Source organism: Tachyglossus aculeatus, chromosome 11 (genome assembly GCF_015852505.1).
Source record: "Tachyglossus aculeatus isolate mTacAcu1 chromosome 11, mTacAcu1.pri, whole genome shotgun sequence".
In the NCBI taxonomy this organism is placed as follows: Eukaryota; Metazoa; Chordata; class Mammalia; order Monotremata; family Tachyglossidae; genus Tachyglossus; species Tachyglossus aculeatus.
The window spans coordinates 13,786,397-13,809,358 of NC_052076.1; the positions used below are offsets into that span (position 1 = coordinate 13,786,397).

General features: G+C 55.3%; 1 protein-coding gene across 2 annotated transcripts in view; it reads left to right on the plus strand.

The window, feature by feature from the left end:
* Nucleotides 1-22,962, plus strand: part of KIRREL3 (kirre like nephrin family adhesion molecule 3) — a 386,118-nt gene that overhangs the window by 359,175 nt on the left and 3,981 nt on the right. Inside the window, exons 7-14 of one of the 2 annotated variants that reach the window (XM_038753761.1) lie at nt 2,325-2,430; nt 8,654-8,802; nt 9,764-9,891; nt 10,554-10,680; nt 15,084-15,184; nt 15,910-16,108; nt 18,659-18,694; nt 21,185-21,292. In XM_038753761.1, coding sequence (XP_038609689.1) covers nt 2,325-2,430; nt 8,654-8,802; nt 9,764-9,891; nt 10,554-10,680; nt 15,084-15,184; nt 15,910-16,108; nt 18,659-18,694; nt 21,185-21,292 — 954 coding nt within the window. The remainder of the gene's footprint in view (nt 1-2,324; nt 2,431-8,653; nt 8,803-9,763; nt 9,892-10,553; nt 10,681-15,083; nt 15,185-15,909; nt 16,109-18,658; nt 18,695-21,184; nt 21,293-22,962) is intronic. The other variant, XM_038753762.1, reaches the window with a different exon arrangement.

Sequence of the window (22,962 nt, forward strand, 5' to 3'; positions counted from 1 at the left end):
GGGAATTGAAGCTCAGTTAAGTGACTCACCTAAGGTCACACAACAAACCAGTGGCCAAAGTGGGAATGGAACCCACGTCTCCTGACTCCCAACCCCGTGCTCTTTCCTGGAGATTATGCTGAAAGGGATGGGGAGGATATAGAGGCTGCAAAAGTCTCCAGGACCACTGAGCACTAAGTCAAAGCATCCAGCTCCCTGTCTTCTAGAAGAACTGCACTCAAATGAATCCCAAGACAGGGCTGCACCGCCATTAACTGTCTGTCTGTCTGGCTGGCTGGCTATGAAAATCTAGAGGAAAGTGGACTTTGCAGGCCCCCTAAATGTCTAACTTCAACCCTTCTCATTTCAGTCTAAGCTCTGCCACTCCCACTACCAACCTCAACCTCTCCCACCCCTTTCTAACCTCCACTCTCCCACTGCTCCCACTGCCATCTAACCTGAAACCCTCCCACTGATGTCTAACGTCAGTCCCTTCTGCTGCCACCGAACATCAGCTGTTTATCCTCAATCCCTCTGGCTGCCATCTAAATCCTCCCCCTGCCACCTAACTTCAACCCTGCCCACTGCTGCCTAACCTCAACCCTCCCTCTGCCACCTAATCTTGTTTCTGCTTGTCCTGGCCTTGGTGGACATGAAGAATAGTCTTTGCCAAGATCACCTTTGGCAAGTGACCTTGAGCAAGTTATTTAACTTCTCTGGGCTTCAGTGACCTCAACTGTAAAATGGGGATTAAGAGCATGAGCCCTATGTGGAACAGGGACTTTGACCGACCCGATTTGCTTGTATCCACCACAGCACTTAGTACAGTGCTTGGCACATAGTAAGTGCTTAACAAATACCACAATTATTAATTGTTATTATCACCTTGAGGCCTCACCCCTGCTCACAACCCACCCCACCCCCCTTCCAGCACTTAGGTACCAATCTTTATGCTCAGCTGTTTTTCCCTAAATGTCATTTATTTTCCCATCAGTCTCCCCTGCTAGATTGTAAGCACCTCCAAGGCAGGGATGGTGTCTACTAAATCTGTTGTACTCTCCCAAGCACTTCATACGGAGTAAATGCACGATAAATACTACTGATTGATTGATTGTTTGATCATTTTCCTGGCATTTTTGAGGTGCCTCAGCCCTCACCTGTCCCTACAGCAGTAAGGGAACTGAGGCCAGGAGCAGGAAGCAGGAGACCGGTACGGTAGTCCAGACCTCTCTGAGAACCGGCTGGCAGTCCAGTGCTCTCTGAGACCTAGCCAGGAAGCTTCACCTTGAAAGGATCCTAACCCCCCCCCCCCCGCCAGCTCAGCCTCCTGCCCCCCAAGCATGTGGTTTTAGTGGGGTGCTCCTCCCTTGTCAGTCAGTGATGCCTCCTAAAATAACAGGTGCTAGAACTCCTGACAAATGCCACTTTGAACCTGTGGGCTGAGGGTACTGTCCAGCTGGACCCCAGGGAAGTGCACTCAGGAGAGCTGGGCCTCCAGCCAGGGCGAGGCTCTTTCTGCCCCCAGCCCTGGGAGACAGGCAGGTGCTGACCGGCCCAGCTTCCCTCGGGGTGGAGCCAGGTCTGCGTGACCTCAGAAGCCTGGGGTCTGCAGCTTCCAAAAGCCCTGGGGGTGAATCTGACAGCAAGCTGGGCAGCATGGATGCCCCACTTCACCCTGCTGGACTGGGCAGCAGAGCTAGTTCCATGAGGCAGAAAGAGCACGTGTGGGCAGAGATGCCAGGTGAGAACGGTAAGATCATAAGGGGTCAGAAGGACACTAGGGGGTGGAGCAGGGACAAGGAGGGGAATTGGGGGACACCAGGGGGAAGAGTGGGGACAGGAAAGGGCACTGGTGCCCACCAGGGAGTGCCCACAGGGGCTGAGAGGGCATGTGTAGGGCAGGGAAGCCACAAAGTGGGAAAAGGCCCCTCACCCCAATCTCTGCTCCCCTGAGAGTCAACCCCCAGCCCCCTCCTCTGGAGGGTCAGAGACTAAGCTCCTCCCATGGAAACACCCACCCACAGCCCCCACCACATCCCCGCTGGTCCCACTGGTCTTCAGCTGACCAACCTTCCGGCCCATAGTGCTGTCCCACTGGTCTCAGGCTGTCCACCCCACCAGCCCCAGCTGACTGGGTGGTCAGCTCCCAGATGACCATCCCCCGACACCTCCCCGTTGGCCCCAGGCTGACCATCCCCCCAGTTCTCGGCTGACCATCCCACTGGCTCCCAGTTGACCACCCCCAACCCCCGCCACTGGCCCCAGGCCAACTTCTCCCCTTTCCCCCACCACCACCCCACCAGCCACATGCTGACCTCCCCAGCTGACCACCCTATCTCTCATAGACCCACCGCTCGTCAACCTGTCACTGGAGCCGCAGCCGGTGCTGGAGGGCCACATGGTCAGGTTCCACTGTGCGGCCAAGGCCAATCCAGCCGTGACCCAATACAGGTAAGACCCGACCCCTCCCCAGCGGGGCTCAGTACGGACAGGGGCCGACCCCCACCTCACCACCACTGGAGGCTCCAGTATGGGTAATAATAATGATGGTATTTGCTAAGCACTTACTATGTGCAAAGCACTGTTCTAAGCGCTGGGGGGGATACAAGGTGATTAGGTTATCCCACATGGGGCTCACAGTCTTAATCCCCATTTTCCAGAAGAGGTAACTGAGGCACAGAGAAGTTAAGTGACTTGCCCAAAGTCACCCAGCAGACAAGTGGCAGGGCTAGGATTCAAACCCATGACCTCAGACTCCCAAGCCCGTATTCTTTCCACTGAGCCACGCTGCTTCTCCAATGACCAACCCATGGCCAAGCGTGGGTAATGGCCAACCCCACGCCCACCACAGGCCCCAGTAATAATAATAACAATTATGGTATTGGTTAATTGCTTACTATGTTCTAGGCACTAAGCGCTGGAGTGAATACAAGCAAATTGGGTTGGACCCAATCCCAGTCCCACGTGGGGCTCGCAGTCTCGACCCCATTTTACAGATGAGGTAACTGAGACACAGAGAAGTGACTTTCCCAAGGTCACACAGACAAGTGGTGGAGCCAGGATTAGAACCCATGACTTTCTGATGCCCAGGCCTGTGCTCTAACCACTATGCCATGTGGCTATCTATACCAGAATGGGTAACTGCCAATCTCACCCCCCCAGTGGGCATATTATGGGTAACAGCTGACCTCACCCCACTGGTGGGCCCGGTAGCAGTAAGAGTCAAGGGGCCAGGTATTCCCTCAGTAAATTGTATCATGTCCTAGCTCTTCCTCTGGACCAGAGAGGAAGAGAGGGATCCTGTCCTCTAACTCGACTGTGCTCTGTCCAGTGCTTAGAACAGTGCTCTGCACTCTGAAGGGGCTCAGTCAATGTGAGTGATGATTGATTGAGGATGCAGTTTGGGAGGCAGAGGCCTAGAGGGGCTCAGTTCCAAGCCCCCAACTACGCACCAGGCCACTGCCGGTGCATGGCCTAGCCCTGATGCTGGGATTGGAGGGTGGGGGCAGGGATGGGGTGGGGGGGAAGGGGAACAGCTCAGCTAGAGCCTGATTCTCCTTCCCTGATTCCCTCCTCCAGCCCCCACCTTCTCATTCCCCAAGGGAAAAGGTGTACGCACACACTTTGGAAACGTAACTTCCTCATAGACCTGGCAGGGCCTGACTTCCGGCTATCTTTCCCACTTAATTAGTCCCAGGACCTACCTTCCAATCCCCCTCCAATTCTCCAAGGCCTGCCTTCTCATTATCCCCTTGCCCTCCCACCCCCATCCTCTCATCCTCCTAATCCCTGACAACTGGCCCAGCATCCTCCCACCCCCTAAAGACAATCAGCTTAGAGAAGTGGTTTTCTGCCTTCCCCGTCTTCTACATCAGTTATTAATTTGCAAAATCAATTAACGTCAGGTGACCTAGTGGATCGGCAGAAAGAGAAAAGTAAAAAAATGAAGGCAATCAGTTGCCTCTCCCATCCCACCCCTGCCTTGGTAGTTCCTTGTGCCCCAGCCCCCAGGCCATGTCGGACTGGAGCCTCTCTGTCCCCTGAGTCATCAGGAGCTTCCCTGGGCAGGACAGGGTGAAGGGGAATCAAAAAATATCATCGTAATACCAAGGCTTGGGGTGGGGGCCTTCTCCTTCAAAGAGATGGAACCCCCTCTCTGATTTTCTTTGAGCAGCTCAGGGTCCAGGTTCTGAGTTCTGGTATCCATGAGCAAAAAACCTTCAGCCAATCTTGTCCCACAAGGAAATTGATTTTCCTAAACTGCCTCTTACAAGATTATAGCATATTCTTTCCTCCATTCTTCTCTATCGCTCCCTCCCTGCCAGAGAGCAGTCTCTGATCTACAGAAATCAGAGCCAGGGAAGGATGGGAAAGAGACGCGGCGGAAAGGGGCATTCTTCCTCGGGCACAGCTGTGGGCATCAGGTGGGCACCAGGCTGGCCCGACTGACGGGACCCCCTGTTCACAGGGATTCAGACAGGAGGAGTGAGCGGGTAGAGGGGCGGTGGAGGGAGCGACTGAGTCACCATCAATTCCTCTGGGTCCTGAGAGACCGAGGGGGGGGTCTCTCACAAGCTGGGGACCCCCAGAAGGCTGGTGCCCCGGCTTGGTGCCGACAGCCTTGGCACGGCCTACAGGAAGCTTGCGGCCTCTGAGCCAGAAGGGACAGTGTTAGCTGCTCATAGTTGGGTCACTGGACCAGGCTTGAGGGGCACAGCAGTGTCCAGCTGGAGTTAAGGAAGGGGAGCAGCGGGCAGGGCCCAACCACCATCCAAGGCTGGTTGGAAGATATGGTACATCAGGGATACTCAGGAGATGCCGTATTTCCTGCCCCTCTTTCACCGCCTCCTCCCTCAGGTAGAAGAGTTACCTACCAGTCCCACCTTTCTGAGTCCTCCCCATTCCGCTCCCAGGTGTGATCCCTCTCCTCCCCAGGTCTGCATGGCTCCTGCAGGAGTCCCCAGACCAGCTTCGGGTATGTCTGAGGCTATCCAGAAGGTTTTCCCCAGGCCGGGCTTGGTCTCTGACCACTCATGAAACAGCCCACATTTGCCGAGAAAAAATCAGACATTGATCTGCAGTGATGTAACCGAGTCATTTTCTGAGGGCCGAAGAGGAGGAAGAAAAATGGTGGAGGCAAGGAGAATGAGGAGGGAGAAACGGAAAGTGGGGAGAGAGAAAGAGGATAAGCCAGAGCTTGGGACTCCTCAAAAATCTCCAGTGTTTGCCCATCCACCTCCATATCAGACAAAAACTCCTCACTCTCGGTTTCAAGGCTCTCCATCAACTCTCCACCTCCTACCTCATCTCGCCTCTCTCCTTCTACAGCCCAGCCCGTACACGCCACTCCTCTGATGCTAACCTCTTCACTGTCTCAATCTTGCTGACCCCTGGCCAACATCCTACCTCTGGCCTGTTATGCCTCCCTCCTCAAATCCTCCAGACAATCACTCTCCCCACCTTCAAAGCCCTACTGAAGGCACACCTCCTCCAGAAGGTCTTCCCAAACTAAGTCTCACTTTTCTTCAGCTCCCACCCTCTCCGCATCACCTTGACTCGCTCCCTTTGCTCTTCCCCCTCTCCCCGACCCAGGGCTCTTATGTGTACATGTATATATCTATAATTTTATTTATTAATGTTGTTGCCTGTTTACTTGTATTGATGTCTCCCCCCCACCCCACCCTAGACTGTGAACTCACTATGGGAAGGGATTGTCTCTCTTTATTGCTGTATTGTACTTTCCAAGTGCTTAGTACAGTGCTCTGCACACAGTAAGCACTCAATAAATACGATTGAATGAATTAATTAGTTAATTAATGAAGAGAGAAGGAAAAGCCAGGACTTGGGGAGAGAAAAGAAGAAGCCAGAGCTTAGGAGTCAGAAGGTCATGGGTCCTATTCCCTGCTCCTCCACTTATTGGCTGTGTGAACTTAGGCAAGTCATTTTACTTCTCTGCGTCTCAGTTACCTCATCTGCAAAATGACAATTGAGATTGTGAGCTTCACATGGGACAGAGACTGTATCCAACCCGATTTGCTAGTACAATGGTGTTCTGTAAGTGCTACCACTACTGCCAATCAGTCAATCAGGCGTGTTTACTGAGAGTTTATTGTGTGTACAGCACTGTGCTAAGGGCTTGGGAGAGTTCAATACAATAGAGTTAGCAGACACAATCCCTGCCCACAAGAAGCTTGAAATCTACTACTCCTGCTACTATTACCAACATTCCCTAAACCCCATTTTGGCCACTGGGCATGCCCCCAGATGGACCCCCATAGTCCTCCTAGAGCAGAGACATGGGCAGAACTGGAGGGCTCAGTGCTGGTGATCTCCCACCCCTTCTCGCTTCTCTGTGTCCCAACTCTTCCCCTAGGGAGGGCCAAATCAGGCCTGACTGAGGACTATTTGGGCCTGGGTTGGGTTCTTTCACCATTAATGGAAAACCGGGTTAGGGGATGACTCCAGTAGTTACTCATCTCACAGTGGGTGGGAAATTTTTGAGGGGGACCATTCTGCTCCACGTGGCTCAATATTCCAGGCTATTGTTTCTGGGCTCTGAATAATGACCACTCCACAGCCAGCAAGCAGAGCTGTGCCAGGCCTGGTTGGCCCAGGGCAGGTGAGTGGCTGCCCAGAGGGCAGCGGAGGATCTGGAGGTGGTCCAGAGCAGAGCAGGAAAGCAGGGACAGCAGGGCCCAGGGACCGGGTTCTTTAACCGGGAGAGGAGAAGGGCGAAGAGGGGGACTGAGTGGTGGCATTCAGATTATTCTAGGGGGAATGGGACACAGTCCCTGTCCCAAGTGGGGCTCAAAGTCTCAATCCCCATTTTGCAGATGAGGTAACTGAGGCCCAGAGAAGTGAAGTGACTTGCCCACCATCACACAGCCGACAAGTGGTGTAGCCGGGATTAGAAACAGTAAACTCTGACTCCCAGCTCCGTGCTTTACCCACTATGCCATGCTGCTGCTCAGCAGTAGCAGCACCAGTAGTAGTAGCAGATCGAGAAGTAGCTGGAGCCGTAGTAGCAGCGGTAGGAGTAGAAGAAATGATATTTATTGAGCACTTACTGGATTCAGTGCAGTGTAACGAACTCCAGGGAGGGTACAAGAGAATGAAGAGACCCATTTCCTGCCTGCCAGCAGCTTCTACTCTAAATGGAAGACAGAAAAAATATCAACAAATAGAGGAAGAAGAAATGGCTCTGTGCTGCAGAAAGAGAGATTTAGATGAGGTACCTGAAAGACCCTCCTGACATGAGGGGTCGATAGGATTAGAGAAGCAGTGTGGCTCAGTGGAAAAGAGCACGGGCTTTGGAGTCAGAGGTCATGGGCTCACATCCCGGCTCCGCCAATTGTCAGCTGTGTGACTTTGGGCAAATCACTTAACTTCTCTGTGCCTCAGTTACCTCATCTGTAAAATGGGGATTAAGAATGTGAGCCCCCCGTGGGACAACCTGATCACCTTGTAACCTCCCCAGCGCTTAGAACAGTGCTTTGCTCATAGTAAGTGCTTAGTAAATGCCATCATTATTATTATTATTATTGGGAATGGTGCCTGAGGAGACAGCGACAGCACAGCTTCCTTCTCTGGAGATCTGGGAGGGGTGGGGAGGCTGCAGCTGCCTGGGTTGGTTTGGGGCTGAGAACTCCTGGAAGTGGGGGAAGAGATGATATCAGTCAAACAATGGTACTTGTTGAGTGCTTATTGTAAGTAGAGCACTATACTAAGCACCTGGGAGAGTACAGTATAACAGTGTAATGGACCTGTAGACATGTTCCCTGCTCAAAATGAGTTTACAGTCAGGAGAGGAATACAGACATTAATATAAGTAAATAAATTATGAATATGTAAAGAGTGCTGTAGGGTTGAGGGAGAGGGGAATAAAGGGAGCAAATCCAAGTGCAAAGGTGACCTGCCAGGCTGAGCCAGGGAGGGGGAAGGAATGCCCTGTTGGGTGGTCCCGTTCCTGCTTTGTGGCTCAGGCACTGGGGCCTGGGGAGGAGAGCTCTGAACTGGGAGTTGTGGAGACAGAAAGCCAGAGAAGGAGGAGTAGCTCATAGGCCAGCAGGGCAGACACAGACATACAGCTAGAATCTGGCAGGGCTGAACCTGGGAAGACTTCACGGAGGAAGAGGACTTGATAGGCAGGTGTGAGGGGCCTGGTTTGGGAGTTGGAATGGGGGGTAGATTAAAAGGAAACCAGTTCTCTGACAGTCCCCTCACGGGACGAAGCTGACAGATTTGTGAGGCCTTTCCTCCCTGCAATGGAGGGGGTGCCCTGCTTCCCTGTAGGGGATGCAGGGCAGCCCTGCAGAAGAATGGGGGAAAGCCTCTCCCCTGGGGGATTGGAGGGGAGCAGGACAGCGATCTCTCCCCCAAGGGATTGCAATCGATTGGGACAGGGCCCTCTCCCCCAGGGGATTGAGGGGATCAGGATAGAACCTCTTCCCTAAGGATTGGAGGGGAGTGGGTTAGGGACATCTCCCTCAGAAAATGAACGGAAGTGGGAGTTGGGTGCCTCTCCCTCAGGGGATGCAGGGGAGTTGAGGGGGGTGCTCTCCCTCAAGGGAAGGAGGGGAGTGGGGCAGGGCACCTCTCCCCCAGGGGATGCAGGGGAGTGGGGCACTGGTGGTCTCCCCAGTGATCCCAGCATGCTGACTGCCCTGTGTCCCAGGTGGGCCAAGCGGGGCCAGGTCATCAAGGAAGCGTCCGGGGACTTGTATGAGACGGTGGTGGATCACACCTTCTTCTCCGAGCCCGTGTCCTGCGAGGTGACCAACGCCCTGGGCAGTACCAACATCAGCCGCACAGTGGATGTTTACTGTGAGTGTCCTGCTGCCCCCACCCTGGGACCAATCGTGCCTCCGGATCTAGCCCTCCCCCAACGTCCAGGTCCAGCCCCTGCCGCTCCCCACTACCCCACCCTGAGGTCCAGCCCCTTCCCATCCTTCCCAAGCTCTGCTGCCTGGAGCTTTTTTTATGGTATTTGGTAAGCACTTACTATGTGCTAAGCACTGTTCTGAGCTCTGAGGTAGATACAAGGTAATCGGGTTGGACACAGTCCCTGTCCCACACGGGGCTCGCAGTCTTACTCCCCATTTTACAGTTAATGGAACTGACGAAGGGAGAATTTAAGTGAGTTGCTCCCATTCTGCTGCACACAGCAGACAAGTGGCAGAGCCGGGACTAGAATCCAGGTCCTTCTGTCTCCCAGGCCCATGCTTTATCCACTAGGACATGCTGCTTCTCCGTTAACCACCTCTGACCCCCCCAAACATCAATCAATCAATCAATGGTATTTATTGAGCGCTGACTATGAGCGGAGCATGGTACTAAGCACTTGGGAGAGTACACTACAACACAATTAGCAGACACGTTCCCTACCCATAACGAGCTTATAGTCTAGAAGGGGAGACAGACATTAATGTGAATAACTAAGTAATTTATATATACAATTTAAAGATACAAGTGCTGTGGGGTTGAAGGTGGGAGAATATCCAGTGCCCAAAAGATACTTATTGAGTGTCCCCACCCCCTCAGACCCCCGCTTCTGCAGATCCGGGCTGCTGGAGGGACAGACTCCAGCCTAAGGTGGGCAGTGCCTGGAGACCTAATCTGAGGGAGGCATGGGGGTAGCTGGCACCCCCAGCCTCCCCCTTCCACCTTCCCAGGAAGAGATGGGGTTTTGGGGGGCACTCAGACTAACCACCGGGCACTTGGACTAACCACCCCTTCCCTTGCCCCACTCACTTGGGTCACCTCCCTCTTCCGGACCCTTGTGCAGTTGGGCCTCGAATGACCACAGAGCCTCAGTCCCTGCTGGTGGACCTGGGCTCAGATGCTGTCTTCAACTGTGCCTGGACGGGGAACCCATCTCTCACCATCGTCTGGATGAAGCGCGGCTCTGGGGTGGTAAGTAGCTGGGGGCCATGGCTGTGGGGTCTCTGCAAAGCCACAGGGAGGAGACGTCTCTGTTAGTTGAGGGGAGAGGAGGGGGGCCTCTGCTAGGCCAGGGCAGGAGAGGCCTCTGCCAGGTGGGGTGGGTTGGATCAGCCTGTAGACAGCTAAATGTCCTGCCACAGTTCATCCAGGGCTCAGAAACCGCCTCCAGCAGATCCCGGCCGACTGAAAGTTATTCCCCTAGCCAGGTCACAAGATGATCAGGTTAGACGCCCTGTTAAATGACTCAGCCAAGGTCACCAAGATCAGTCCCTGACCCATGCAGGACTCACAGATTAAATGGTAAGGAGAGGGTGGATCGTATCCTCATTTTACAGTTGAGGAAACTGAGTCTCAGAGGGTTTGGGGATGAGAGATCCAGGCACCATGTTCAGGAGAGGCTGAGCTGTGGAGGAAGAGGGAGTAGAGTCAGTGGGGCTGAGGAGTGAAGTGGGGTTGGGGTCCCAAGGGATGGGGTGGAAGCACCCCCTTCACCCCTTCCCCCAGTCTGAGCCTGCCCTAGGGCCCACTGGGTTGGTGCAGTCCACCTGCCCCCCACCACCCGGCATAAGCTGGGACCCCCAGAGTCCTCAGGCCCTGGCCTGAGACTCCCCGCCACCCCAACTCCCAACCAGGTTCTGAGCAACGAGAACGTCCTGACCCTGAAGGCCGTCAGCCAGGAGGATGCTGGGAAGTATGTGTGCCGAGCCGTAGTGCCCCGTGTCGGGGCCGGAGAGCGGGAGGTGTCACTGACCGTCAATGGTAAGATCTGCCTCTCGCCGCACCCCCAACCCAGTGCCCCTGCCCCATTTCCCCTGGGCCTTGCCCTGTGTCTCTCACCCTACATCAACTGCCAGGGGCATCTCACCACTGGGTATAAGGGCCTCCCCTTGTGACAGATGGTCCAGGGGTGCTGGACCCCTGGACTTCCAGCCCACTGGACCCCTGCCAGCCCTAACCCCTGCCAGCCCTGAGGACCCAGAAGAAGGGGAGGGAACTCAGCCTGCCCTCAGGCTGCTGTGGTTTCCTCCCACCAGCGTAGCATGGGTCCCCCAGAAGGCAATGGGATATCGGCACCGGGCTCTAAAAATAGCCTGGGAGGGCACCGTGTGGGTCTCCATGGCAACCCTCTGCAGAGCTGTGGGACTGGGCACCCCAGGCCCAGCCACAGCAGGCTGGTAGCACTCACCCACCCAAGGATGAGAGCTAGTTCCCAGGTGCCCACTGGGGCCTTTGTGGGTCTTAGCCAATGAAGCCCCGCTCTGCTGCCCAGCCACTGCCCCTGCCCAGGTTAAAGCCGCCTCCCTGACTGGACATCCCAGGGGCAGGACCACTGGAACCAGGGTTCCAGCCTACACATCTAGTGATTCCCTATGGACCAAGAACTGCCCCATGGTTGGGGACCCCCAAGCTCTAGCCCCAGCCCTACCAATGCCCCGCTCCGTGACTTTGGGCAAGTCACTTTACTTCACCGGGCCTCTGTTTCCTCATTTGTAAAATAGATAGAAAAAAATATTAACCAAATTAATTAAGCACTTAATATGTGGCAAGCACTGGGGCAGATACAAGATAACCAGAACGGATGCAGTACCTGTCCCGCATAGGACTCACAGTCTAAATAGGAGGGAGAACAGGTATTGCATTCCCAATTTATAGATGAGGAAACTGCTGCCCAGAGAAGTGAAGCAGCAGGCAAGAGGCAGAGCTGGGATTAGCACCCAGATCTCCTGAATCCTAGGTGTGTGCTCTTTCCACTAGGCTACACAGCTTCTCAAGTTCAACTTGAAAACCAAGAGTGACCACTCGCTGCCCCTTCAGGACCAGAGACCCCGAAAGGGCAGGCCAACCATACTTCTCCTTCGCCATAGAATCACCCTTTTGCCCATGACCTGATTTCTCTTTGGTCTGCCTGATTTCGCTGAGCCCTTGAATCCCATGTACAGCCTTCTTTGCCTAGTCATTTCCTGGAGAGACCATGACCACTGCTGGCCAGAAGTGCCACTTGAACTGCTAGGGTGTGACACATAGGTTGCTCAGTGGCAAATCTTGATGGTAGTTGGAACCTTTTGAGAAAATCCACAGAAACCAGTGCATTTCCCAGGAGGACTCCTGGACTCCCACTGGCTCCAGAGCCACCACTGTGCCCCATGCCCAGGGGCACCGCTTCGGAGCCCCGGAACTCAGTGACAGGCGCCAAAGTGGTGGAGGGAGGCGGGCCACTAGTGGTTAATGGATAGGTCAGGAAGGGATTTATTTGCTATCTTCCCCCACCACACACACAAAGAGCAGCGTGGCCTAGTGGATACAGCACAGGCCTGGGAGCCAGAAGGACCTGGGTTCTAATCCTACCTCCACCACATGTCTACTATGTGACCTTGGGCAAGTCACTTGAACTTCTTTCTCTGTGCCTCAGTTACCTTAGTTGTAAAAAATTGGGATTAAGAGTGTGAGTCCCATGTAGGACAGGGATTGCGTCCAATCTGATTAACTTGTGCTTAGAATAACCAGTGCTTAGAATAGTGCTTGGTACATAATAAGTGCTTAACGAGTACCATTATTAGTATTATCTAAATAGATATTAGTATTTTTATCTAAAAACATTAGCCGCCATGGGCATCCTGTGCCACATCTGGCACAGATCTGGCCGGCTGAGAACTAGACTGTCCAATTTCAAACTGGACCACTGTTCACCCTATAGTTTCAGGCAGCCAGAGGATGGGTAGGGGAAGCCCCTTGATAGGAAAGGGAAGAGGATGGCAGTGGGCAGGGGGCAGGGGGGTCTGCTCCTGGCTGCCAGCTCCTCCACACAGCTCCCCGGTGCTGGGATCTGGGCAGACACATTTTGTCCTGCTGGAGCAAGGGAGTGAGCCCTCAGTCAGCCCGCCACTCAGTACATCCATCGCATTTATTGAGCATTCGCTGGGTGCAGAGCACTGTACTAAGCCCTTGGGAGTGTATAATATATAGGGAAGCAGCATGGCCCAGAGAAAAGAGCACGTGCTTGGGAGTCAGAGGTCATGGGTTCAAATCCCAGCTCTGCCGTTTGTCAGCTGTGTGACTTTGGGCAAGTCACTTAACTTCCCTGTGCCTCAGTTATCTCATCTGTAAAATGGGGATTAAGATTGTGAGCCCCACATGGGACAACCTGATCACCTTGTATCCTCCCCAGCGCTTAGAACAGTGCTTTGCACATAGTAAGCGCTTAACAAATACCAAAGGAAAAATAATAAATAGACATATTCCCTGCCCACAATGAGCATGCAGGCTAGAAGGGGAGACAATGTTCTCAGAACCCTTCCCCCAGGGGGGCACTCAGTCTGACAAGGAAGGGTGAGGGAGGGGAGAACTCTGGACTCTCCCTCCCTCAATCTGGCCCGCACTTTGCTGCCCCAAATCCTATCACCTGCCATCTTCCTGCTGAAAAGGGAAACTGGGCACTGGACACGGTGAGGGAGCTTCCCAGCGTGGCTTATTGGAAGGAACACGGGCTTTGGAGTCAGAGGTCATGGGTTCAAATCCCAGCTCCGCCAATTGTCAGCTGTGTGACTCTGGGCAAGTCACTTACCTTCTCTGTGCCTCAGTGATCTCATCTGTAAAATGGGGATTAAGACTGTGAGCCCCGCATGGGACAAACTGATCGCCTTGTAACCTCCCCAGTGCTTAGAACAGTGCTTTGCACATAGCAAGCGCTTAATAAGTGCCATCATCATCATTATTATTATTGGAAGAGAAATCCCCCCGTTCAGGTTGAGGAAAAATAGAGGAGGGGGACTCCGTCTGGGTCCCCATTCCCGGTCCAAAGACGCTGGCACTGCTCCTTGTCTCCTGAGGTCCCTATTGGGATGGGGAGAAAAAAGATAGGTGCTGTAACAGGGAGCCCTGGCTGTATCCATGGGGGGAGAAGGCAAGGAGACCCCTCCCCACACTGCTCCCAGCAGCCTCCAGCGCTCAGCTCAGGCCACACTCCGAAGAATCGGCTCCCTGGTTTCCCAGCTTCACCTTGGGTTCGAAGTTTAGAAACCCCCTGAGCAAGAGGAGGGAGGCCGGAGGACAGCGCTGGAGGGAGGTGGAAAAATAACCCTCTGAACATCTCTGAGCTGGCTTAGATCAATCGATTGTATTTATTGGGCGCTTACTGTGTGCAGAGCACTGTACTAAGCGGTTGGGAAGTACAAGTTGGCAACATGTAGAGACGGTCCCTACCCAACAGTGGGCTCACAGTTTAGATGCAGCCCTGCCTGGAGGCCCGAGGGTGGGCTCCATCCAGGCCTCCCGACGCCCCTCCAGCCTGATAGGGGGCGCCTAGGCCAGGCTTAGCCCTGGGGTCGCGCGCCAAAAATCCGGCCAATCAGGGAGGACTCCCGGCCGCCGCGAGGGTGTCCGTTTGCTTGGGTTGGCGCGCCCTCTTCTGCCCGAAGAAGGGATGGCGCCTGCCGGGTCTGCAGGCCTTCCCAGGGCCCTGCTTTGCGAAGGCGTGAATTCATTCATTCATTCAATCGTATGTATTGAGCGCTTCCTGTGTGCAGAGCACTGCGCTAAGCGCTTGGGAAGTCCAAGTCGGCAACATCTAGAGACGGTCCCTACCCAACAACGGGTTCACAGTCTAGAAGGGGGAGACAGACAACAAAACAAAACATGTAGACGGGTGTCAAAGTCGTCAGAACAAATAGAATTAAAGCTCTATAATAATAATGGCATTTATTAAGCGCTTACTATGTGCAAAGCACGGTTCTAAGCTCTGGGGAAGTTACAGGGTGATCGGGTTGTCCCTGGGGGGGCTCACAATCTTAATCCCCATTTTACAGATGGGGTAACTGAGGCACAGAGAAGTGAAGTGACTTGCCCAAAGTCACACAGCTGACAGTTGGCGGAGCCGGGATTCGAACCCATGAACTCTGACTCCAAAGCCCGGGCTCTTTCCACTGAGCCACGCTGCTTCCCCATGTGCTTCTCTATGCACATCATTAACAAAATGAATAGAATAGTAAATATGTACAAGGAAAATAGAGTAATAAATCTGTACAAATATATATGCAACTGCTGTGGGGAGGGGAAGGAGGTAGGGCGGGGGGGATGGGGAAGAGGAGAATTGACCCAGGGCCCAGCCTGGCTGGCCTCCCTAACTCTCCAACCTCCCCCGACCCTGCAATTAATTGCTCCTCCAGGGCCCCCCATCATCTCCAGCACCCAGACGCAGCACGCTCTGCACGGGGAGAAAGGCCAGATCAAGTGCTTCATCCGCAGCACACCCCCGCCCGACCGCATTGTGAGTAGCCCTTGGCCACCCCGGGTCTCAATAAATAATAAATGCTCAGCCACCCCACTCCCGAGCCGGGACTCAATAAATAATACCCTTGGATTGATTGATTCCTCAGCAAAGCCAACCCTTGGTCACCCCTTTCCAGCTGGCCTCTGTACCTAGACCCCAGTAGGCAGAGCCCCCCTGCATCCATATGTGACCGCATCCAGCCCCGCTGACCCTCACAGGCTAACTCCCCTCACCCCCTGAGTAGTTCACAGGCAATCAAGTCGGGGTGTGGTATGTGTGTGTGTTGGGCGATGGAGGAGGTCAGCTCTGGGTCTGCCGGAAGGTCATCTGTTGTGTGTACATATGTGTCTCTAGCCTGTGAGCTCACTGTGGGCAGGGATTGTCACTCTTTATTGCCGTATTGTACTTTCCCAAGCGCTTAGTACAGTGCTCTGCACACAGTAAGCGCTCAATAAATGTGATTGAATGAATGAATGACTCCAGCCTGTGAGCTCGTTGTGGGCAGGGATTGTCACTCTTTATTGCTGTATTGTACTTTCCCAAGCGCTTAATACAGTGCTCTTCACAGAGTAAGCGCTCAATAAATACAATTGAATGAATGACTGCTTGAATGAATGTCTCCGGAGAGGCGTCCGGCCGAACTCTCCACTGCAAGAGGTCAGAGGGGTTGGGGAGAGGTGGGGGTCCGGCGCCAGACCTCCCCACTCTGTCCCGCCGGCCAGGCCTGGTCCTGGAAGGAGAACGTGCTGGAGTCGGGGACTTCCGGCCGCTACACGGTGGAGACGGTCAGCACCGACGAGGGCGTCATCTCCACGCTGACCATCAGTAACATCGTACGGGCCGACTTTCAGACCATCTACAACTGCACGGCTTGGAACAGCTTCGGCTCCGACACCGAGATCATCCGGCTCAAGGAGCAAGGTGAACCCCGGTGGGAGGGACAGCCAGGATGAGGACCTGGGCTGGGAGAACCCGGCAGAGGGCCAGCCTGGGGGCTGCAGCTGTGGGACAAGGAAGATCCAGGATAGGGGAGAAGCTCCGGGCCAGGGGCACGAGGACGGGGGAGTGTGAGGATAAGAGCCATGGGGCAGGGGGAACTCCAGGATGGGGCCCAGGGGGAGCAACGGGATGGGGTCCCAGGAAGAGCTCCGAGTCAAGGGGAGCAAAAGGACAGGGGGACGATCCAGAACGGGAGTAGCACACAGACAGGGCTGCAGGACAGGAGGGGTTCCAAGGCAGGGACCAGGGGGAGTTCTGGGGTTGGGGATAGCACTTGGATAGGGGTTGCAGGACAAGGAGAGCTCCAGGGTGCAGACCAAGGGGTGCTTCAGGATGGGGACAGCATGAGGATGGGTGCCAAGGGACATGGGGAAGCAGCATGGCTCAGTGGAAAGAGCCCAGGCTTTGGAGTCAGAGGTCATGGGATTGAATCCCGGCTCTGCTGGTTGTCAGCTGTGTGACTTTGGACAAGTCACTTCACTTCTCTGAGCCTCAGTTACCTCATCTGTAAAATGGGGAGTAAGACTGTGAGCCCCCTGGGGGACAACCTGATCATCTTGTAACCTCCCCAGTGCTTAGAACAATGTTTTGCACATAGTAAGGGCTTAATAAACACAATTATTATTATTATGGGGAGCTCCAGGGTGGGTATTATGGGGAGCTCCAGGACGGGGGGCGTGCCGAGGACAGGAGCAACAAAACAGGGGGAGATCTAGGGGAAGCACCCGGACGGGGTCCCAGGATGAGCTCGGCCGGGGGGAGCTCCAAGACAGAGGGAGCACGAGGTCAGGGGTCACAGGACAAGGAGAGCTCCAGAATGGGGATCAGGAAGAGCATCGGGATGGGAGTTTGGGGGGAGCACGAGGACCGGGGGAGCTCTGAGACAGGGGCCTGGGGGGAGTACAAGAAACCAGGGGTAGCACGCAAACAGGGGCTGCAGGAAAAAAAGAGCTCCGGGGGTCAGGGGGAGCCAGAGGGAGCTCCAGGGCTAGGACAGGGGGAGCTCCAGGGTGGAGACCATAGGGAGTTCTGGGACAAGGGGGAGTGCGAAGACAGGGGGAGCTCCAGGAGGGGGACCAGGGGAGCATCGAGATAATAATAATAGTAATAATAATGGCATTTATTAATCTCTTTCAATGTGCAAAGCACTGTTCTAAGCGAGCTCAGGGGAAGAATGGAGCCGGGGGGAGCACGAGGACAGGGGCTTCAGGTTGGGGGAGCTCAGGAATGAGGGCCACGGGCTGGAGGGAGCACCAAGCAGGGACCGCTGGCCAGGGGAGCACCAGAATTGGGGCAGGAAGCTGAGAGGAGCATTCCAATTCCTGGATTCTCTTTGTGGCTCTGTTCCTGAGGTGCTGTGTGACCTTGAACCAATCACTCACCCTCTCTGAGCTTGTTTTCTCCTCTATCCCAGTGGAGGACAAGCAGAGGGGGCAGCCCAAGTTTCTGGCTGAAGTGGCAGGATACTGGTCAGGCAACCAGCTCCTGTGTGGGATCGGAGGTCAGGGGTCAGAATGACCCCAGTGGCTCCAGGACACCAGGAGACAGTGTGGTAGGAGCTGAGCCTGGCTTGGTCACCCCAGGGAGGAGGTTGGCCGGCGGGTGGGATGTGGAAAAGGGTGCTACTCTGGGCCGAGGGGTCCACAGAGGGTAGGGGCCTGGCCAGTGGTTTGCCAGGGACAGTGCCAGTCCCACAGCCCCTGTTCTCGTGTTCCCCCCACCCCAGAGCTCCCCTTGGGGACAGCTGGAAGGATGGGGGAGAGGCCTGGGTCAGCCTCCCCGGGGGAGGGGGGTGAACAGCAAGATGAGGGTCCTCATTCTGCAGGACTTTTGGTCCGGCCCTCACTGCCCGGGAAGTCTCGGACCGGGCAGGGTCCCAGGAGCCCCCAGTCACACCCGGCAGCAGCAGGGGTCAGCGGACAGAGGCAACAAGATGGCCAGGGGGAAGGGGCTTCAAGAACGGTGTTCTCCAGTGCTTGCCTAGGGAACCAGTCATCTGATAGGTCCTGGACTGTGCGAAGCCCTGAGGGGTCAGACCAGAACAGAACCAAGACCCCACCAAGACTGCCCTTAGTTCAGCCGCAGTGCTCAGCTGCAGTGCTCAGCCACAGTGCTCAGCCGCACGCTCAAGGCTTCCCCCATCTTCCTTATCCCATTATCCATCATATCCCAGCAACCTTTTGGTGACTTGCATGCTCTTGCTTATGATTAGCATATCATTCATATAATGCCAAGACCCTCCCCACTCCTCTTCCCCACCCACCCTTGCTCTCCCCACCTCTGCCCCTTCCTCCCAGTGTCCCCCAGTCCCTGCGTGGTTTCTCTCCACCTGGAAAGGTTCTGCTTGGGCTCTGTCCCTGCTCCCAGACTGGAGGTGGGTAGGGGGTTAGAAAGGGTCGGCAGAGATTCCCCCCGCCCACCGGCCGGCCGGCCCCCCCGCCTGCTGAGGACGCTTGCTTTATCTCCAAACAGGTCCGGGGATGAAGTCAGGACCTGGGCAGGAAGCAGGTATGGTGTCCTGGGCTGCAGGATCAAATGGGGCCCCCAGGAGCCTGGCCAGGCTGAGGCAGGGGGCCAGGGAAATGGGAGCCCCGTGGGGGCAGGCAAGGCTCCCAAAGGTGCTGCCTGGGACTGCAGGGAGTGATGCTGAGACAGTAGGCCTGTCACCCCCTCTAGGACCCCGTCTGTTACTCTCTCTCTCTCTCTCTCTTTCTCTCTCTCTCTCTCTCTCTCTCTCTCTCTCTCACACACACACACACACACCCACACACATACACACACACACCAACTGCCAGAGCACCAGAAAAGGGCTCCCTGCTGAGCCCTGTTCCCAGTGCCCCCCACCCCTCGGGCTAGGGCAGGGGTGAACTGCTCTCAGCTTCTCAGGCCGGGACCCCTCCCCACCCCTCGGCTTTACTGCTGTAAAGGCCAAACTGACCCCCCGAAAAGCTACCATGCTGAAAACCCCCGGGCTAGCAGGCCTTAGGTCGGGCACTGTCCACCCCAGAGTGGCCCCAGAGTGGTCCCAGAGCCCAGGCAGGGACAGAACCAGGGAGGGCTAGACGGGGGGCTGGGGAGAGATCACCCCTCTCAGCTCGAGTAAAAGCTACAGTATTGAACCTGGTCCCCAGCAGAGCACCTCGGGGAGGTCCTCACCCCAAGTCCGCTTTAAGGGCTCCTCCTCAGCCGCCACTCTCTTCTGGTGTCATGAAAGCCCCACAGCCAGAGGGGGAATGAGGAGGGAGAGCAGTTGGAGAGGGGTCCCCAGAAGGCCGGTCACCCTCAGCTGCTGGCTTGGGAGGGCCCTGGTGCTTCTGGCTAGTGGGCTCAGGCTGTGCCAGGCAAGCAGTGGTCAGAGTCCCCAAACCGGGACAGACCGGGCCTGGGGCCCACCCTGATCCATTTTCACCAACCCCTCAAGGCCCAGAAAGAAGCCCAGGGGTTTCAGACTGGGCTGGGTGACCGTGGGCCGGGGGAGAGATGCCAATCCAGTCCTAGCCTGGGCCCCATCCTGCCAGGAGCAAGCAGGGTTTCCCTCTCCCCCAGGAAGGGGCAGTGCTGGAGGCAGGGAGAGAGCAGGGGAGCCAAGGAGGGATCCAGGGACAGCTCAGGGGAGGCAGAGTCGGCCAAAGAGAGCCTGGTCATGTTGGTCTGGGCCTGCTCCCCTACTTCCTCTCCTCTCCTCCTCCTCCCCCATCTCCCCTGGCCCTCCTGGATCAGCTCTGGATGCCCCTTGGGGAAGGGATGCTGAGCGTGGTCCCCACCCTTGGTGGGGCAAAGACACCTCCTCCAGGAAGGCCTCCAGGGTTTGTGCAATGTAGTGAGCTACCCACAGGTCAATTCCCAGCACAGCATCTGGCTCAACGCTGCAGCTCCATTGCGACACATGCCTGAGCTGTTGACTCAAAAATGACGGACGCTTCTCTGCATGTTGTTTTACATCTGGTTTGCATGATATTCATCTAGTGTCAAAATGCATCTACAAGCCCTCTCCCTGCACAGGTGCCCCGTCCCCTCCTTTTCTTCAAACTCTCAGCGCCCTCACCTCTGCTGCTCCTTTTCCTCCACCACTCACAGCCCCATGGGGTCAGTTGGGGTCAGTCAGCCAGTCTCTGCTGAGCGCTCTGGGACAAGAAACCGAGCCTGGGACTCCAGGTCAGAGGGTGGCCATGGAGCCTGCCCTCAGGGAGTTTACAGTCTGAGGCCACAAGCACACAGTCCCCAGGAGACTGTTTGGAGAAATGAAGTAACCACAAGAGGCATGGGTCCTGGGTTGTGCTGGAAGGTGGGAGAGTGGATGATGTTAATGTGGGAAAGCTTCCTGGAGGAGGTGGCCTTGGGCTGTGGTTTTTGAGGGGAGACCCAGGGAGGACCGAGGGGACTGAGGGGTGGTAACAGGACCAGTTTGGGCTGATTCCACCCAGAGGAGGGTCAGGGGGAGCCGGAGGAGGGATAGGGAAAGGTCAGAAAGAGTGGTAGGGGGAGCAGAAAGAGGAGGAAAGTCAGAAGGAGTGGTAGGGGGAGCCTCAGGGGGAGCTACAGGAAGAGCCACAGGAAGATCAGGAGGGATGGAAGAGCAGCAAGAGGAGGAAGATCAGAAAGAGTGGTAGGGGGAATCTCAGGGGAAGCTATAGAGGGAGCCACAGGAGGATCAGGAGGTACAGGAGGAGCAGTAAGGGGAGGAAGTTCAGAAGGAGTGGAGCCACAGTAGGATCAGGAGGAATGGGGGAGGAGCAAGGGGAGGAAGGTCAGAAGGAGTGGAAGGGGGAGCCACAGAGGGAACTGTAGGAGGATCAGGAGGAACAGGGGAACGGCAGGGGAAGACTGTAAGGAGTAGTAGAGGGGAGCCAAAGCGGGAGCTATAGAGGCAGCAGTCACGGGAGGGACAGGGGAAGGGATCAGGGGAACGGCAAGGGGAGGAGCTGGGGCAGAAAATGGGAACTGAGTGCCATCCCTACCCTTGCCCCCGCCCCCTGACCAACCCACTGTGTCCTGCAGAGTCCGTGCCGATGGCTGTCATCATCGGGGTCGCCGTGGGAGCTGGGGTGGCCTTCCTTGTCCTCATGGCCACCATCGTGGCCTTCTGCTGTGCCCGTTCCCAGAGAAGTATGTCCAGGCCGGCGGAGGAAGGGCAGGGGGATGACGCTGAGTGGGGGGTGGGGGGGCATGGGGTGAGTCTGGGGTAGGGAGACGTTGAAAAATCCCTCAGTGGTATTTACTGAGCACTCACTGTGTGCCGAGCCCTTTACGAAGCACTTGGGAGAGTACAATATAACAGAGATGCTGTGACCTAGTAGATAGAGTAAGAGCCTGGGAGTCAGAAGGACCTGGGTCCTAATTCCAGTTCCACCGCTTGTCTACTGTATGACCTTGGGCAAGTTACGTAACTTCTCTGTGCCTCAGTTGCCTCACCCATAAAATGGGGATTAAGATCGTGAGCCCCATGTGGAACAGTGACCCTGTCCAATCTAATTAACTTGTATCTACCCCAGCACTTAGAACAGTGCTTGCTATATAGTCAGCGCTTAACAAGTACCATTATTATTACTATTATTATTGTTATTATTATTATTATTAATGAATACCATAAAAAAGAGTTGGTAGACCTGTTCCCTGCTCACAACGAGCTTACAGTCTAGAGGGAAGGTTGTCTCTGCCCGGAAGTCTGCCGGGGGTACATGCATTTCTGAGACCAGTGGCAATGGGATTGAAAGGGTCAGACCATCAAAGTCCAGTGCTCTGCACACAGTAAGTGCTCAATAAATATGACTGAATGAATGAAAGGCAGGAGCAGAACCACCTTCACCCATTCCCCAAGGCATTCAGGGCAGGAGGCAAGACAGGCATCTTGGCCATTTTGTCCTGTGCGCCCCTGTCTGACCATCTTCTCCCTCCCTGGAGGACCTCCCCACAGGGCAGACTCTCCCACATTTCTGTCCGACAGGAGGGAGCACTGGGCCATGGCCCCAGGCCACCAGGGACTAGAACCCAGGAGTCCTGCTCCCATGTGCCCTGGCAGCCCCCCAGCCAGCCAGAAGCGGATATGGGAGAAGGGTTTTGGAGATCCCGTGGGGCAGGAGTTCCAAAGCCAGTTTCTCCAGGTCCCAGGCTGCCCACTGGTTGAGAAGCAGCACAGTGTAGTGGGTAGAGCACGGGCCTGAGGGTCAGAAGTTTCATGGGTTCTAATCCTGGTTCCACCACTTGTCTGCTGTGTGACTTTGGTCAAGTCACTTCACTTCTCTGGGCCTCAGTTACTCATCTGTAAAGTGGGGATTGAGACTATGGAGCCCCTCGTGAGACAGGGACTGCAACCAACCCGATTTAATTGTACCCAGCCATTAGTGCAGTGCCTGGCATGAAGTAAATGCTTAACCAACACCACTAACATCATTATTATTATTATTATTATTACAGCAAAGGGTTCAGACAGGGGCAGGACCCACTAGTGGGGGCACATTTAGGAACTGAGCCTGGGGCAAGCAAGGGTGTTCCAATCCTCTATGTCCACAACCCCTCAGGGTCTGCTCCACATGCATTCTGGGGTGCAGTCCTCCCCTTTCTTTGCTCCCAAATTCTTTGCCCCCACAATCTGCCACTCTCTGTTCCCCCCTTAACCAGTTCTGAGCTTGCCCTCTGGTTCCAAGAATGCCCCCCTGCCTCCAAAAAATATCCCCACAGGGGGTTAAAGATTCCTCTGACCACCAACACCTTTCCCCTGGGGGCAGTGAACAGGTAAGGAATCTCCAGGGGCCATCCAGGGTAGCCACCACTGCCCA